Source organism: Xenopus laevis, chromosome 2L (genome assembly GCF_017654675.1).
Source record: "Xenopus laevis strain J_2021 chromosome 2L, Xenopus_laevis_v10.1, whole genome shotgun sequence".
Lineage (NCBI taxonomy): Eukaryota > Metazoa > Chordata > Amphibia > Anura > Pipidae > Xenopus > Xenopus laevis.
The window spans coordinates 115,286,892-115,306,231 of NC_054373.1; the positions used below are offsets into that span (position 1 = coordinate 115,286,892).

The following is a 19,340-nucleotide window of genomic DNA, read 5'->3' on the forward strand; positions in this document are numbered from 1 at the left end:
TACGGAATGACTGTCTCCCATAGACTCCATTTTATCCAAATAATCCAAATTTTTAAAAATGATTTCCTTTTTCTCTGTAATAATAAAACAGTATTCTGTACTTGATCCAAACTAAGATATAATTAATCCTTATTGGAAGCATAACCAGCCTATTGGGTTTATTTAATGTTTAAATGAATTTCTAGTAGACTTAAGGCATGAAGACCCAAATTACGGAAAGATCCGTTATCCTGAAAACGCTAGGTCCCGAGCATTCTGGATAACAGGTCCCATACCTGTAATTTGCAAAACAGACAGCAAAGCTTATGTGGGAAACTAAATTTATCTTAAAGTGAGGTAGTATGACATTACACCATACAAATACAGCTGAATTGTTTGACTAAGTGACTAATGTGAATTATGTAGGAGGTGTATCATATCTACTTTTTACTAAGATGAATGATACTATGTGTACAGAAACCTGATTAAGAAACTACCGTTTATAGGACTGAACTCTGTAATACTAAACTTGATATGTAACTGCCGTGAATGGGACTGAACTCTGTAACTTAATACTGTATATGTAGCACTTAATATAGTATTTCACAAATCCGTGGCAGAGTGCCATGATATATGAAAGACCCAGCTGCAGAAGAGTATCTAGTATGCTCAATTTGATGGTGGGGTATATAAGCACTGGCTGCTGATCCATGCAGTTCTTAAACTGAGTGTCTCAATGCAAAAAAATATGTACAGCCCAGTTGATAGCTCTATCATATTTTGAATGGGCCAGGTTTAAAGTTAAAGAGATACTGTCATGGGAAAACATGTTTTTTTCAAAACACATCAGTTAATAGTGCTGCTCCAGCAGAATTCTGCACTGAAATTCATTTCTCAAAATAGCAAACAGATTATTTTATATTCAATTTTGAAATCTGACATGGGGCTAGACATATTGTCAGTTTCCCAGCTACCCCAGTCATGTGACTTGTGCCTGCACTTTAGGATGGAACTACTTTCTGGCAGGCTGTTATTTCTCCTACTTAATGTAATTGAATCAGTCTCAGTGGGACTTGACTTTTACTATTGAGTGTTGTTCTTAGATCTACCAGGCAGCTGTTATCTTGTGGTAGGGAGCTGCTATCTGTTTATCTTCCCATTGTTCTGTTGTTAGGCTCCTGGGGAGGAAAGGGAGGGGGTGATATCACTCCAACTTGCAGTACAGCAGTAAAGAGTGACTAAAGTTTATCAGAGCACAAGTCACATGACTGAGGACAGCTGGGAAACTGACAATATGTGTAGCCCCATGTCAGATTTCAAAACTGAATATAAAAAAATCTGTTTGCTCTTTTGAAAGATGGATTTCAGTGCAGAATTCTGCTGGAGTAGCACTAACTGATGTGTTTTGAAAAAAAAACATGTTTTCCCATGACAGCATCTCTTTAAGGTCCATATTGGGCCATGAGTTTAAGTCAAACCCAAACAATATGATCCTGAATTGTGCCACCCGGACTGCAAAACTGGGCAACAATCCATTTGCTGTCACTGTAAAATAGATGCTATTTATTTTAACACCCTAAAAGGATTCTGTCATGATTTTTATGGTGTATTTTTTATTTCTAAATGACACTGTTTACACTGCAAATAATTCACTCTACCATATAAATTTTCATTCCTAACCCAAAATATGTATTTTTTTAGTTGTAATATTGGTGTGTGAGCAGCCATCTAAGGTTATTTTTCCTTGTCATGTGCTTTCAGAAAGACCCAGAAAGACTGTTGTTTGTCCTACTCAATGTAACTGAAGGTGTCGCAGTGATGATATCATTCTAACTTGCAGTGCAGCAGTAAACAGTGACAGAGCACAAGTCATATGACTAGGGCACCTGGGAAACTGACAAAATATTTAGCCCCATGTCAGATTTCAAAATTAAATATAAAAAAAATCCTTTTGTTCTTCTAAAAAATTCATTTCAGTGCAGAAGTCTGCTAGAGCAGCACTATTTCCCATTTCCCTTTAAAAATGTTCTTTTCAAAGCAGAAATAGAGGGTGGAATATTGTAATGTTTATAGTGTGTAAGTACTGTATGTATACTCTATGTATACTCTATGGCTGAATATATTAATATGTGTGTGTGTGCACATAACTTGGGCCAGATACGAAAAGTGCTACTTCAAGCTATTGTTTTTTTCCTATTCTTTTACATACTTTGAGGAAAAGTCTTTCTCACACTGATAAAAGTGGTTATCAAAGCTGACATATACGTCAACCATATACGTCAATGCAACAAGCAATAGGGGGTTTTAAAGACAGATGGAACAAACAACGTCCAATACCATACATAACAATGGGGGTCATTTATCAATGCTGGGCAAATTTGCACATGGGCAGTAACCCATGGCAACCAATCAAATTGCTGCATTCATTGTTCTACTTGCAGCTGGCTTCAAAAAGCTAATCACTGATTGGTTGCTATAGGTAACTGCCCACGGGCAAATTTGCCCAATGTTGATAAATGAGCCCCAATGTGTTAAATAAACAGAATTTTATTCGTACAACTAAGATGCAGAGCAGATGTGTGTGTCTGATAAGACTATAACCAGCTTACCCACTGCACGCCAGAACAAGCAGAAAAATAATGTGAAGCAGACGAAGGCCCAGTTCCATTCATGGTTTTGACCAACTGTGGAAACACCCATGAAAATGAAGATCAGAGTTTCACTAACACTGCTGAGCATCTTCATAAAATACTTGATTGTGGTATATGATTTCTGGGAAACATTCTCTTCTACATACTTTTTCATGGACACGGCACAGGTTGTTATGCTGTAAAGAAAGGATTAAACTGTTATTCAGCTACTGTATTTAACATTATTTACACAAGTCAAATCATGTTTCTTAGCTTACTGTAATCTAATGATCATAGAGAAAAAAACATGTTAAATAAGACAAGAGCGACTTTTATCATGTACAAAGTGACAGGGAGAGTAGTAGAAGATAAATAATTGGCACCAGTATTACTGTTTTCTTGGGGACAAGAATTGGATTACATATCTCACTGAATAACGAGTTATGATAGCTTTGAACCCATATGTGTATTAAGCATAGCTGGAAAAGCACTTGGTTCTATTTGCCATTATATAGCTTGGAAGGCAGAAGTTTCCTGTAAGGACAATCAAGGACCAAGCTACAACATCCTTTGGATTTGAGGAGAATGGCACCAAGAAGCTATTTTGCCAAATTCATACATCTTTACATTTGAGAATAAGAATATGAACTTATGAAATTTACTTTGGCAGTATTTAGGATACTCCTTTTCACCGATACATACTGTAAATATGAAAAATACAGTGGCTCATTCAGGTGAGAATAAAGTTCCCTGTGATTGGGAAACTACATTGGTATATGAAGAACAATTTCAATGAATAGTCCCCTTTTCCAGTTGTAGTGCAGGTTATACAGTATAAGCTGGCTCAGGACATGTTATTCTTAGTTGCACCTGAGAAGTTGTGGAAAAGAGTGTGTGCCCCACTACACTACATACTACACTACACACCCTTACAGGAAATAATATATTATTTTTTACTATCCTCCTGTCCCACTCTCAACAGATTAAGCCATTGGCATGGGTATGGTGTAATGTTTTCGTTAATATTTCTTGCTATAATTTCACAATGCATGTTACAGAAAGCAAGAGCGCTTGAAGAAGGGGGTTGCCATGAAACGTTTGCAGGGATTTTAAATACAACTACACATTGATTGCAAGCTGCAGTGTCACGTGAGTGCCATTAGGAAATATTGGGATAAGCTGTATGTGCATATTACCTCCATATGCAGTGGAGTTACCAAATAGAGCACCACATACATATACAAATTCAGCTACACACATGGATTAAAGGAACAACTTAGTGTAAAATTAAAAACTGGGTAAATAGTTTCCAATATAGCCAGTTAGCCAGTAGCCAGAACACTACTTTCTGCTTTGCAGCTCTCTAAAGGTGGCAATTGACGTAACAATTACGAACTTTCTTGGAAAAGATCTTACCAAGAATGATTGTTTGTTTCAATACACACATGTAGAGCTGAATTATCATATATAGGTAGAAACAATAGAATTCTACTTGTATCTGACGATTCAGCACTAACAATGGCACACAATCCAAATTTTCCGCCCAGGCGGATAGACGACCCGACCAATATCCAAGTCTTTTTCAGATATCGGTTGGCTCTTTTCCCACCATACACGCAACAAATATCGTATGAAAATTCATTTTGTACGATATTATCTGTGCGTCTATGGCCACCTTAACTCTGAGTCAGTCAGCGACTATAAGGGGGACCACATGGGACACAACTGTTCAGTGAGATTGCAATTGATTCTTAGCATGCAGCTCAGATTCAAAAGCAACAGTTATGACCCATGTGCCCTCCCCTCATGTCACTGATTGGTTATTGCCTGGTAACCAATCAGTGGATACCACGAGAGCTGCAAAGCAGGAAGTAGTGTTCTGGCTATTATGTTACACATCCAGTCACTCGAGTCTTTATTCATTACATTTTTGGCTGATTTACTAGATTGGAAACTATTTACCTAGTTTTTATTTTATACTGAACAATTTCATAACGTTTGTTCTGAATGTTACAAAAAACAGTTATGTAAGATTGCAATCTTTGTGTTTAGCTTGAAAGGAATTGTACAGTGTAAAAATAAAAACTGGGTAAATAGATAGGCTGGGCAAAATAAAAAAAGTTTCTAATATAGTTAGTTAGCCAAAAATGTAATGTATAAAGGCTGGAGTGACTGGATGTCTATAACATAATAGCCTGAACACTACTTCCTGCTTTGCAGCTCTCTGATTAGTTACCAGTTAGTAACCAATCCTTGACTTGAAGGGGGACCATATAGGTCATAATCGTTTGTTTTTTAATCTGACCTGCATGCATCAAAAGCAAACTCACTAAACAGATATGTCTCATGTAGCCCTCCCTCAATTTGCTGACTAAGGCTGGCCATAGACACATAGATCCTATCGTACGAATCGAGGACCGGCGGAGATCGGTCGTTTGGTCAATCGGTCAGGTTTGATTTTGACCCGACCGATCCCGCTGGAGCCCATGGCACATCGTAATCGGATTGTTCGGCTATACGGCCGAACAATCAGATTACCCCCGATATAGCCATGCTCAGGCAACATCGCCAAACGAGCGGATCTTTGCGTCTATGGCCACCTTTAGGGGCATATTTATCAAAGGTCGAAGTTAAAAAAAACTTTGAATTCAAAAAGACCAATCGAATGGAGGTCGAAGTTTTTTTGGGGTCAAAGTGGGCCGAATTCGGCCTACTTCTAATTGTACGATCGTACTCAGATGGTACTACGATTCAACTTCGCCCTTCGATCTCCCAAACTCCCCCAATTGCCTCCATACAGGTTGTAGGAGGTCCCCCATAGGCTAAAACAGCACTTCGGCAGCTTTTAGGTGGCGAATGGTCGAAGTCGAAGTTTTAAAGAGACAGTACTTTTTCCAAATTTGAATCGAAGTATTCCCTAGTCGAAGTACACAAAAAATAGCTTATAGTTTTTCACTTGGAAACTTCACCTCGACCTTTGATAAATCGGCCCCTAAGAGTTAGAGAGATGTAAAACTATTATTAGACATCTATAAATGATTATGTTAGAGACCCATTCACTGCAGCCTTTATACAGTACATGACAGAGTTTAACTGCACCCACAGAACAACAGATTAATAACTGATGCAATATTATTAATATTATTATTTAATAATGATTTCAGTTTCAATAACAATTACAACAATTGCAATAACAACGTTAAAGCCATTGAGGAATTTTCACTCCTGTCGTACTAAGCAAGAACAGCAGGGGGTGCTCCTTTATTAGCCTTTTTCAGAAATATGCCCCTCATTTTGTCACTCACTATCTCCTCTTTTTCTTATTTTCCTCTTACTTAAAATTGTATTACTACCTGGGTGAACGACTCCCATTTGAAAGCTGGAGAGTCAGAAGAAGATAGTAATTCATTCCAAAACTATAAAAATAAAAACTGAAGACCAATTAAAAATGCTAAGAACAGCTTATTCTAGAATATATATACTAAAAGTGAACAACCCCTTTAATATTAGCATGATTATAGGGGGGTATTTACTAAAACTCAAATTAACTCAGTTTTTTTTATTAAAATAAAGTCTCTCTAACTCCTATCCACAAATGTAACTCTTTTTAAAAAAAATCATGTAAAAAAAGTCAGAGTGATAAAACATTGGAACAAAATCAAGTGTCAAATCTGAATCATATGATTGACGCTTTGCAAACTCGACTTTATCGAATTGTCTCAGAGAAAATTCAACTTTTTTGGCTGATCAGGCGAAAACCAGCACGGATTACGGTGTCAACAAACATCTTCAGGAACATCTGCTATTGACATCTACATGACCTCGAGATTAAGTATTTTTCAAATTGAATTTTTAGCAGCTTTGGGGTACAATAAATCTTTATAAACCTGAGTTTTTTTTCCCTTATACATTTGAATTTTCCTCTGTAAAAACTTGACCAGAAAAATTTTAAGTTTTATAAATGGGCTCCGTAATTATGCATTAATGTCAGGGGCAGGCCAAGCTGATCACGCATCCTAAGCAACCCATGAACGTGTTCAGAGGGGAGCGCAAAGGACCAAGGAAGAACGTCAACCCGACTAAGGGTAGGCAGAGGGCCCTTAAACAGGCCCTTGACCAGCGCCCCCTCATTGTTGCACCCTAGGTAGCTGCCTCTTCTGCCTACCCCATCAGGCCCTGATCAATGTATCTTCTTTTCAGAACAGACAAGAAGTTTTTGTTCAGAATCTAAAAGAGGGCATTAGTGTCTTCATTTTGCAATGGGTATAGTATAAAGTTAGGCTTCACTTTTACCACTTTAGTCGTTGTAAAATATATCAGAGGTACTGTATCTCCTCTGTTAATGTTTATAACATTTTTACTGTTCTTCGAACTTCTGTTTTCCACTGACACAGGAAAAGTGACTCATTCTGATTTCAAAAGTCACTGCTAATAAGTAATTAAAATGTCTAATCCTGGCTATTGTCCTGAAGTTGTATTATTGTTTTTACTTTAGTCACTATTTTATTTGAAGTTTGATAACTAAATTTATTGTTAAGGTGCCACAGGTGCAGAGATGCAGCCTAGGAGTCACTGTGGACTATGCAATGCCTTTAGGCTAATATAACATACATTTTTTTCTACCAGTGGCAAAAACACAAATGCCTCCCCATGTATGTAACAACTGATATGTACGGGGTCTGACTGTCATTGAGCACGTGTAGACATTGCCAGAAAATGCTCAAGTTATTTTCTAGTTGAAATCTGCGTGCACTGACAAGCAGGTCACATTTATTCCAGTTATTAAACAGACTGCACAGATAATATCTGCTGGTGGAGAAAAATGCATTTTGTGTTATTCACCTTAGTTGTAAAAAGCAGATATACAGTAGCATACCTCCCAACATTTTGGAAATAAAAAGAGGCGTGAAAAAAAATTTGCTACGCGCAGTGCAGCGATCATTTTTTGACCACACCCATTTTGTGGTCACACCCCCCCTAATTACCATTTTAATTTTACAAAATTTGGCAGGTTATGAAAATGTGAACATATTTCTGTTTTTTTTCCCGTTATTACAGTTTTTCTAATGAAGGTGAATTGCCCTTAAGCTGTCTAACTTTTCCCAAGGGACCTCCTTTTCTAAATTGTTACAATTAATTATTAGCTTATCTCAAAATTGTTACAAAATATCTTTGTTGCACTTGGTAGCTGTTCTGGGCTCTCTGCCAAAAGCCAATTAAGTTAGAAACTTTGTTTCTTTTTCTGGCTTTTCAGTGCAGAGAAAGTCTGACTTTTCAGTACAAACAGGACTGCGGGTTGAGCTGTCAAAAGCAGGACTGTTCCGCTGAAAATGAGACAGTTGGGAGGTTAGCAGTAGTTGATGTTCAACCCCTAGTAAAATATTAAACCCAAAATTTTTGCACTTACGACAGGCATAAGGAAGATGGCTGATTTGAGGGGAACTAAGCATAGCATGGCTGTATGCAGACCCAGAGCCTTTAATTCTGCCACACTGCTAGTTCTGTTCACATTATGTTGTTATCTACGATATTAGTACATTAAAAGCAATTTGTATGCCTAGTGGACTACTTACGCCACGATGCCAGAGAGGTGGAACATTTCTGCTGTTAAGTAAGACAAGTAGCTGTACAGAAAGACAAAAAGAGGTTCTATCACACGGATGTTGCGAGTGAAGCGAGTGGTGAATGCGGCTACAAAACCAAAAATAATTCCAATTAAAAATCCTCCGATTCCCACTAGAAAAAAACTGGCAATTCCTGAGAAAACATCAGAGGTTTCAATTGTTTTCATCTCACAGAAGGACTTGAACAAGTTATACAGAACCTATGGACAAAGGAAAGGGATATATTATGAGTAGTTTCGGTGTTACTTCAACAAAATACAGGTATAAATATATCTCTCTATATAAATCCACCCTCTAGAAGGGTTTATTTTTTTTAAATTATTTTACAACATACAATAAAACGGAAACTTTAATTTAACATTTTGCATGTTACAGGTTATAGGCAACACTTCACACTCCACATGTAGCTGCAGCTCTCAGCACAATCCACCTCCACCACCACCACCATGCCAAACGTGTAGTCTATGCCTGCCATACAGAGTACAGTATACTGCCAGATATTTGCTACGGCCACTAAATCTTGTACAGGTATGGGACCTGTTATCCAAAATGACTTGGCCCTGGGGTTTTCCGGATAAGGGGTCTTTGAGTAATTTCGATCTTCATACCGTTAGTCAACTGAAAAACATTTAATCATTAGATAAACCCAATAGGACGGTTTTGCTTCCAATAAGGATTTATTATATCGTAGTTGGGATCATGTAGAAGCTACTGTTTTATTTTTTACAGAGAAAAAGGATTTTTTAAAAAAAAAATTGGGTAGTTGGATAAAATGGAGTTCATGAAAGATGGCCTTCACGTAATTCGGAGCTTTCTGAATAACCGGTTTCCGTTCTTCTGAGGGCTTATTTAATAAAATAGGAGCAAAAGCTTACCACTAAAGTCTTTGCTGACAGTTTTCAGCAAAAGGCATTTATTTAACTTTTTTTCAGTAACCTTCTCCCTGGATGTACTAGCTAGCCACTTGTAACTAGAGCAACCTTACATTGGCCCTCATTAGGTTGTCAAACTTCCTTAGATGCAATTGTGGGGTGTTATTTATGAAAAGAGAGGTTGCTTGACAATATTGCATTATGGAGGACAGCAATTTTCTTCAAAACATACTAGATGGGAAAATGCATCCTGCAGAGTATTTGTGGAGGTATCTACTGCTAGAAATGGTGAGAAATCATGGCATACGGGGGGAGAATGATCTGATGATTTACACACTCAAATCAGCTGGGCAAACAGAGAATATGAATTTTATAGCAGCACCCTTGACTGCAATGCAGCCTCTATTTATTGACTTTAAGCAATGCCTCTTTGCTTCCTGATACAGATAATTAGGTGTGCTACTACAAGCTTCTTGTAGTAAGGCATAGAGTAGGGGCAGACAATATTTGATTGACAGCTGAGATTTTTAAATGAGTTTACAGCTATGAATGCTTAAAAAAAAAAAGAATTTGGATTTCATGTTTAATATGAAAAGGACTTTTATTATACAGCTTTTTATGTCTAGGTGACAGGTCCCCTTTAATACTACCTGAGCAATGCAATGCAATATACATTTAACCACTGGGACTCATTTAGTAAAGGAAGAGAAAGGTGAAACGCATTAATATGTTGAAAAGTACATAGATTATATACTATCCCCCAGTATATACTATTTACAAGTTCATCAAACATAGTTATTCAAACAACTCAATAACCATTGTTCAGCTGGAATTTTCAGTAACACTGGCTGTAGGTGATTGGAACAAGTAGTTATTGCTGGAACTGAATGGGTTAAAACTGTCCATGATCAATGACAGGCATTAATGTCACCTTCAGTAAAAGTTTATCGTCACAGACATATATTCCATTAAATTAGAACATATTTACTAGTCGATTCATGTATTTTCTTCAAATACAAGTATTAAACATTTTGTTTATAAAGCACTGATATCTTCTACAGAGGTTTCAAGGTTTTTGGCTGATAGAGCTGATTCTCAGTTATAATCGTCAGAAACTCAAGAGAGAAAATACTCAGCAATTTAAGAATTACTACATTTAAGCATTACTGTAAATAACTTTAAAAAAGGTACTGTATGGATTAAATAAAGATGCATAACATTAATGATAAGTGTGTGGCAGCATTTTGCAAATATTTACTGCTTTCCAGGAATGATTTGACAAAGATTACATGGATATATAATTAGTACATAGACAGCAGTGGATACTTGTTGACCAACTTGCATGATGATATCCAGAATAAATATATTCTGAGAATTCCCAATGACAGCCAGGGAATATGTGTGAATGGAATATCACCCTTTACTCTATATATAACATTTAGTTTACGTAGATCCTGGTGTTAATGCTCAGGAGATGTCATCAAACGATTTACATCTTGCTATTCTTGTCCCTGTAACTGTGTCCTGCCCTTTAACTAGTTTAATATATTACTTTAACCACCTTCTGTTCCTTCCTTATATCTATAGTACAAAAAAAAATGCCCACTTCTATTTGCATCAGATCCCATTACTGTTATTCTATTGCAAGAAGCCTCTCAACATAGAGGTAGTTTGTTCTTATCTGTTCCTACTAAACATAAGCAAAACTTGTGAAATTACTTTTCTACAGTAAGAGCTGGCTGTTATTTTCTCTTGCTAGATTCCATCAAATATAAAAATAAATTTTTCAGTGAATGACAAACTTAGCATAACTCATCTCTAATTTGAAGACAATGGTGCTATTGCCATAATGTGTAGGAAGTGCCAGGTTTCCTACACTCCAATTCATTTGGCACAGTTTTTAATCTTTTACAAAGTCAGTGTCATTCAGTACTCTGAAGCCACAAAAATGTTTATAGTGAATATTATCTCACTAAGCAACACATGCTCTGGAGCAAACATATTACATTCCCCCATTAACCTCATTAGGATGTTTGTGCACACTACCAGCATTTCTTGCAAAAAGTTGTGTTGTCACCCGCAACCATAGTGCTGCTTCTATTGGGCTGCACCTGGTGGGGGAAACAATCCCCCCCCCCCGCCTTTGACAGGTGCCCTTTAATGTTCCTCTCTCTGGTATCTGGCAGTCAGACAGCTCAGTAATCCAGGTGCAGACTCTGAACTGTTACTGTTGCTCCATTAGCTGATATATTTCTCAGCAGGAACTGTGGAATGTTAGCAACTATTGTGCCAAATATACCTAATATAGTGAATAAAGTTCCCCCTTTTGTAAAATGTAAGGATATTATAAGTTACCAAGGAGTTCCATGACCATATAAAAGCAAGAGGCCAAACTCCGAGGTGACTTCTAATATCCTTATATTTTACAAGAGGGGGTACTGTATTTATTATAATACACAAGTTTCAGTGAGTCATGTGTCAATGACATCACTAAGCTCCGATGATAATCCTTGACATCACTAAGCACTGTTTATAATTATACAATTTACAGAATATTCATGGCTCTTGTGTATTATATATTAATCTAATATTATTTAATATTATATCTCATGAAAGATAAGAAAAAGAGTAGGTAACATCCCTCCCAGAGCTGCTCTATGGAGACATGAGAAGGTGAAAAATTAAACTTTAAACTTCAATATTAGAAAAACAGCTATAAAAATGGGAAGTAATTGAGAAAAGTTTTTATTGCTGGTGATCTATCTGAAAACAACTGAACTGAATAAAAAAATGTTTGGAAGGTGAACAACCCTTTTAAGTCTGTAATGACACTAAAGAAGAACTAAGCCTTCTTCACATGTGGAATGGTGTGCTTGGTTAGCTTGGTATATAGGAACTATTTCTGGCATACATTAATATTATTATTACTCTTTATCATAATAAAGACTTCCCACTGCTACAGTAGGTTACACTGACAGTGTATTCATTCATCATTCAACTAAGAATAAAAATAATTCATACTAAGCAGAATACTGTGCGTCAGTAATACACAGTGTACAAAGAAACCACTTGTAAAAAGTTACAAGCTGAGGTTGCAGTAATGATGCCGGGTGAGTTTGAGTTTCACCATAGAGCAGGAGAGACAGGTTTGGGATGGCTTGAGCTAGTTAACACTATGGAAACAGAAAATGCTGAAGGAATGTGCACAAAAGAGCTGCTTGTGCAGTTTCTTTATATGCAAGTTTCAGTTGTGCTTTAGTCACACTGTTGTTTACTGAAACATAAGCTCCCTACACTAAGATGGTCACAACTATGCTAATGACAACACATATTTAGCACCAATCAGCATAGCACAAAAAAGCCCCAAATGCACCTGTTTAAATAGGTTTAAGGCAGCCAGGACTTTGTGTTTTAGCTCATAAGTGTTTCCAATAGAAAAAAAGCTAAGAGTAGACACTTTCAACCCAGGGTCTTTTGACCTTGCCACAAGATAGGTTTCCAGTAAACATGAAAGGTTTCGTTTACATACACAGTGGCCTGGGCAAACTAGTGCTTTTTAATACATAACCACATTCTACTCCTGGCCTCACTGAATAACACAACTCCTTCTCTGGCTAGGAAACAAGGATTAACCCACAAATATACCTCTAACTACTACAGGTGTGGGATCTTCATTATTTATTTTTTATAGTTTTCTTTTTTTTTGTTTTTTTATAGTCTTCTTCTGACACTTTTCAGCTTTCAAATGTGGGTCACTGACCCCATCTAAAAAACAAATGCTCTTTAAAGCTACAGATTAATTGTTATTGCTATTTTTAATTGTTATCTATTCAGGTCATCTCCTATTCATATTCCAATCTCTTATTCAGATCAATGCATGGTTGCTAGGGTAATTTGGACCCTAGCAAGCAGATTGCTGAAATTGGAGAGCTGCTGAATAAAAAGTTAAATAACTCAAAAACCACAAACAATAAAAAATGAAAATAATTTGCACATTGTCTCAGAATATGACTCTGTACAACATACATAAGATTTAACCTCAAGATGAACAACACTTTTAATGTTTAAATGTTTACTATATGGCATGATATTCCAAATTACAGAAAAAAAATCTTGGAAAGCCCAGGTCTCATGCATCCTGGATAAAAGATCCATTACCTGTTTCTAAATATTTCATTGAGCTCACAATTATTTAGTACTTGCTCAAAACAAATGAGAGAAAAAAGGAAAAGGCTGTGAGAACAGGACACACTGTCTCTAGTGTCCCTGTATTTATCCCCTGCCCTCCCAGAAAGTGAGTGCAAAATCCTATTATTGCTTCTTCCAGTTAAATGAATCCCAACCATGGTACTAGATAAATGCATTCAGTAGTTGTGGAACAAATCCAGGGCAGCAACTTGTCTGCAAAGTTCTTTATTGGGATAATGAGTTACACAACATGTTTCGGGCCCACGCCCTTTATCAAGTGTCACACTTGATAAAGGGCGTGGGCCCGAAACATGTTGTGTAACTCATTATCCCAATAAAGAACTTTGCAGACAAGTTGCTGCCCTGGATTTGTTCCACAATTACTGAATGCATTGACCTATTGGGTATTACACACAGAATACCTGTGGAAGAAGCCAACAAAGAAATTCGGTGAGCTTTCTCTGAATATTATATTTGCATGGTACTAGATACCCTTCCTTTCAAAAGATGCTTTTGTATTGATGGATCTGCCCAGACTATTAAAATATTCCTCTTTATATAATTTTATTGTATGACATTAATTTCCTATCTTTTTTATTTATAACAAAAACATTTGCTAAAAGCAAAACAAGATTAACTTTCAAAGTAAAGTGAAGCAACTGTGCGGTATATACTACAACTCCAGAACTTATGCCTGTAGGATTAATACATGAGGACTAGTATATGGCTACTATATGCAGTAAGACTGTCCACCAATTCTCCACCTGCCTATGGCTGGTGTTAAGTACAGGATCATGTTGTGCTTGAGGAATTACTACATTCTGCATCTTCCAGGGGTTTAAAACTTAGGAGCAAGGTGCAGAGCATAATACTGTCAGACACAAGGCAGGCTTTATAATTAACATTTGACATAGGCAGGGGTAAGTAAAGGGATCCGCATCACCTTGTACCCCCCAAATTCTGCTCCTTATCAGTACTACCATATATGCTTATTATCACTATGAAAGTAACAATGCCTTGGTAAAGCAACTTTCTTTACTATATAAACACTCTTTAAAGATTAAAAAAAAACTCCAAATGGATCATTGTTATACTGTGTGCTGACACTTATCTGACTGCTATGAATTAATCATTTTAATGGATAATGAGTATGAGGTGCAATTTATACAGCAAAAAAAAAATCAATAGGCATAAAAGATAGATCAAGGAGAGAGGAGGTGTGTAGCAGAAAGAGTGAGAGGAATAAGTGGAATGGGAGGACAGAGCTACCTATTTATAGTAAGGAAAGGTGAAGTCATTTAGGGGCATATCTATAAATGGATGCATTTAATTTCACAATAAAAAGTGTAAAATTTAGTGTACAATTAAGTATCTGTACCAATTTCTAAAAATGCTAACACCAAGCTTCAACAATTAGTGAAAATTATATATCTAAAGGCTTTGTATGTGCTATTTATATGCAATGGGCTACATGACAAGGATCTCGGGAGCAGAGAAACACAGACCAAGGATCTGCTACCATCTTCTGCTGTGCTGCCTTTGGAATCATTACCTTTGCTTGGGTGCAGGCAGATTTTGGCACTGAAATGCAGGATATTGCATTTCTCACCAATATTCTCCATGCCTGCAGAAGAGAAGGGAAGCAGTGGGGCAGCGGATTCTCTGCCTGCAGAGAATCTGTGTCATGTGGCCATAGCCATAAGGCTTATGACAACAGGCTGTTTGTCCACCACTGCCATCAGGAAAAAAACAGGGGTCCTCTCAGCCTGTAATTGCTTCTGATGTTAGCAAAGTGCATGTGCCCAGGCTGATATCCCTTAATATCATGCCTATCCACTGTAGGGATCAGGCCCGGACTGGCAATCTGTGGGCTCTGGCAAATGCCAGAGGGGCTGCTATAAGGTCCCATAGAAAGTCAGTATTTAGTGGGCTGGTGGGAGCTGTTTGGGCCTCTTTGTGGGCTGATTGGGCCTCTCTGTACCTGAAATGCCAGGGCCTATTTTAATTCTCAGTCTGGACCTGGTAGGGATGCACCAAATCCAACATTTCAGAATTTCAGGATTTGCATTTTGTGAATTCTGAAAACTTGTCCAAACCAAATCCAAAGATTTAAAGCACTGCACAACGGAAAGCAACTGGTTTGTTCAAATTATGTAATTATTAGGGATCTTGCTCAAATTTTAAAGCAAATTAGACTTTGGATTCAGCCAATTGTTTTTTGGCGCTAGTCTAATCTCCAAACATCCACTCGGGACACATCACGGAATTCTGGAAGCTATACTATAGCAACAACTTAGATTCTTGATGTTTGATACCTATGCTTTATACTGTATATATAATGGGTCTTCATAGATGTTGTTATATATAATGGGTCTCCATAGTTAGTTGTCTCTGTCCTGCCACCAGGGTGGACAACCCTGAAGGGGAACTTGTTAGAAAATCATCTGAAGGTCAATTGACTTAACAGTAAATTAACATTGTTTAACTTTGTTTAACTAGAAAATGTGCGTATTGAGATATACGTCTCTGTCTTGCTTAGCTCTCTCTCTGGGTCACAAGATAACAGTTTCCACAAAAAGCAAAGGAAACACACTCTGCTTGAAACAGGGCAGAGCAAGGAAATATCTCTGCTTGACAGCACACAGGTTATGTTGCAGTAAGTCTTTGTTTTTACACTTGACTTGTTATTATATTAGTAAGAAACAAGAGCCAATGAAGCAAGTGTGGTTCTCTGCTCTGGGAAATTTAAGAAGTGCCCACTAGGAAACAGCCAATTTCTTTCTACAATAGAATTGAATTGTTATTGCAACCTGAGATTTTGTTTCAGGGTAGACTGGATAGTTATACATTCCATAGCTCTCATGTTGCTTGTAACTAAAAAGGTGCAGTGTACTTCGAAACCATAAAACTAGGGACTGATTTGTGACATGTACAGATCTACTTCTACATGTTTTAGTGATTTTCAGATTTATTAAGCTTCAAAAAGTTTAAAAAAAGGACATTGAAATAGTTGGCAATGGTGCTAAGGAAATGTCATCAAAAAAGTAACATATTGCTGAAATCTTATAATTTGTATAGCATTTCAACAACAGAATTATCACTGTAAATATATATTTTTTCATATAATTTTGACAAAATGCATTTGTTTAGTCTGCTATAGAAAATCATAGGGGCAAATTCACTAAGTGCCGAAGCGCCTAACGCTAGCGTCAATTCACTAGCGTTGGGCATTTTTGTTACCTCGCAAATTCACTAACGAACGCTGGCGTAAATTTGCTAGTGTTGCTTCGCACCCTTACGCCTGGCGAATTTTCGCTATGGACGTAACTACGCAAATTCACTAACGCGCGCAGTGTACTGAACGCTACCTTTTACGCTAGACTTCCTTCGCCACCTCAGACCAGGCGAAGCACAATAGAGTAGATAGGGATTGCTTCAAAAAAAGTTAAAATTTTTTCTAAGTCCCAAAAAACGCTGGCGTAAATTTGCTAGTGTTACTTCACACCCTTACGCCTGGCGAATTTTCGCTATGGACGTAAGTACGCAAATTCACTAACACGCGCAGTGTACTGAACGCTACCTTTTACGCTAGACTTCCTTTGCCACCTCAGACCAGGCGAAGCGCAATAGAGTAGATAGGGATTGCTTCAAAAAAAGTCCCAAAAAACGCTTATATATTATGGGTGATAGGCTGAAAAAGATCGAAAAAATTTTTTTTGGGGCTCCCCTCCTTCCCCCCTACATTTCCTAACTCATGGCAACTTACCTATACAGTAGGCACATGTGAAGGTTTCCCAGGCATTTGTGATTCTACATATTCCTCCATTAAATTTGAATTTGGCGCCGTATGCAAATTAACCATCGCTAGCGTAACTTCGCTTTGCTTAGTGAATCAACGCTAGCGCAACTTCGCAACCTTACACTACCCCTGTGCGCAACTTCAGATTTTAGTGAATTTGCGGAGCGCTGGCGAAACTACGCCTGGCGAAGTGTGGCGAAGTGCGGCGAAGTTACGCCTGGTGCAACTACGAATCTTAGTGAATTTGCCCCATAGATTTCTCCAAATCTGATGTATAGAACAGATTGCACTGAGATTTTTGCTGAGAATATTAGCATTCTTTATAAATAGATAGAATTTATAATAGATAGAAAATATGATGGCCATAGAAATGTGTAAACAATATGTTAGAAATCAATTTTTTTTAGAATAGCTGAAACGGGAACATTTTTGACTGATTTGTCAAAACTGACATAGCTGTGCTTGCAATTAGATGAGAATTGGACACAGTTGCACTGAAAATGTTTCTATGTTAGTGTATATGGTGATGAGTGAATCTGTCTGTTTCGCTGAAAATTTTTCGAAACTTTGGCAAAAAATGACAGTCAATAGGCATCAAATTGTTTTTCACGCACAACAATTTTTTACATGCGTGACAATTTTTCTGCTCTAAATGCATTGAAGTCAATTGGGCATTTTTTCTTATGCTGACTTTTTTTTGTCCAAATGCATTAAATTCAATGGGCATTTTTTTTTTTTGGCGACTATTTGACCTAATGCATTAAAGTCAATGGGAGTTTTGTCTTAAGATGAATATTTTGGCCTGGTGATTTTTTTGTCTCTGCAGCATTTTTGTCTTGGCTACTTTTTTGTTGCAGAGAATTTTTCCACAGCATGTTTTTTCTGTTTCATGAAAAAATTAGCAGATATCGAAATGCGGAAAATTGCTGCGAATCCATGGTTAGTGAAAAAATTTGCTCATCACTATTGGAGTAATTTCTAGCATTCAGTGTGAGAGTGATGTGTGCCCAATTCCTTTAGTGTAACTATGCTGCAGCAATTGACACAGGCTCTTGAGAGGACAGGCTCTTGAGAGGACTCTAGAGATACCACCTAGTTCTGAAGTGGTGAAAGTTCCATATGCTATATTTCAATAAGTTCTGTTGAAAATAAAAACTTACATAATAATGTGGAAGACAGCCAACAATGGTTGATATATATACAGTATACTCACCACAGTTATAGCATCATTTAAGAGAGATTCTCCAAATACTAGAATGTAAAGTTGCTCATTGACATGAATATTTTCAAAAACAGCAAGAACAGCAACAGGGTCCACAGCTGAAATGAGACTGCCAAAAAGAAGGCACTGAAGCAAGGAAATGTTTGACAACCCAAAGGCTTCAATCTGGCAGATGCCAAAGAGGGAGATTCCAATCCCAACAGCATTCCAAAGAGTACCCACCACAGCATACCAGAAAATAGTGCCTGCATTGTCAAAGAATGACCGTGTTGGTAGAAAATAACCCGCATCTAACACAATCGGAGGCAAAAGGTACAAGAAGAAGACATCAGTTTTCATGGCTGGAGGTGACTTTTCATTAACACCAAACATAATTCCTCCAAGAACTAATCCAACAAGGATGAGGAGACAACTCTCTGGAACAATGGTCGGTAACCTGTGGTAGAGATGAAAGCCTGAAAATAAGAAATTAAATGTTAGCTTTGGGAGGAATAAGCAGCCTGCTGAAATTCAGTGGCTGAATAACTTTAGAAGCCTATTTTATTGGGTCAAATAATAGCAGGCTACATGCTTGGTCTAACTCTTTTTAACATAGAATACACGTCCTTACTGATTCAGTCTTATATGCAATTACTGAATAATAGAACAATTCTTTGTTTACATTTCTTAATAATCTTCAGTAACAATTTTGCAATCTCAGTCTAAGATTTTAAATTATTTTGTATTTAAAAAGTTAAAAAGAACATTGCTGAAATATTTGAAATGCAATACAACTGTATGTACTGTACTTACTACAACAGTGGTATATTTCATCTAAAAAAGATGTAAATCAGTAAAGAGAAATAGTCTGTCCTGTTCCAATACCCAATGGCTGGATAAAGTCAGCAATAGTTCAGTTACAATAATGAAAGCACACAGCTGCTGTTGGCATCATGGTTGCCCAGTGACCCCACTGTGTGCCTAAGTAAGGAAATTAAAATGTGAAATTGCTGTGAATGAATAAATACTCTTTGTAAGTGATGTATA

General features: G+C 37.2%; 1 protein-coding gene and 1 long non-coding RNA gene across 2 annotated transcripts in view; one reads left to right on the forward strand and one right to left on the reverse strand.

Moving 5' to 3' along the window:
• LOC108708410 (sodium/hydrogen exchanger 2) overlaps window positions 1-19,340 on the reverse strand; it is a 36,257-nt gene that overhangs the window by 9,185 nt on the left and 7,732 nt on the right. Inside the window, exons 2-4 of the mRNA XM_018247081.2 lie at window positions 18,306-18,769; window positions 8,183-8,433; window positions 2,589-2,806 (exon numbers count right to left, since the gene is read on the reverse strand). Of these exons, the coding sequence (XP_018102570.1) occupies window positions 2,589-2,806; window positions 8,183-8,433; window positions 18,306-18,769 (933 nt within the window). The remainder of the gene's footprint in view (window positions 1-2,588; window positions 2,807-8,182; window positions 8,434-18,305; window positions 18,770-19,340) is intronic.
• LOC121400017 lies at window positions 13,606-18,618 on the forward strand. Its single transcript, XR_005965482.1, has 2 exons — window positions 13,606-13,743; window positions 18,389-18,618. It is a non-coding gene; the product is annotated as an uncharacterized LOC121400017 (long non-coding RNA).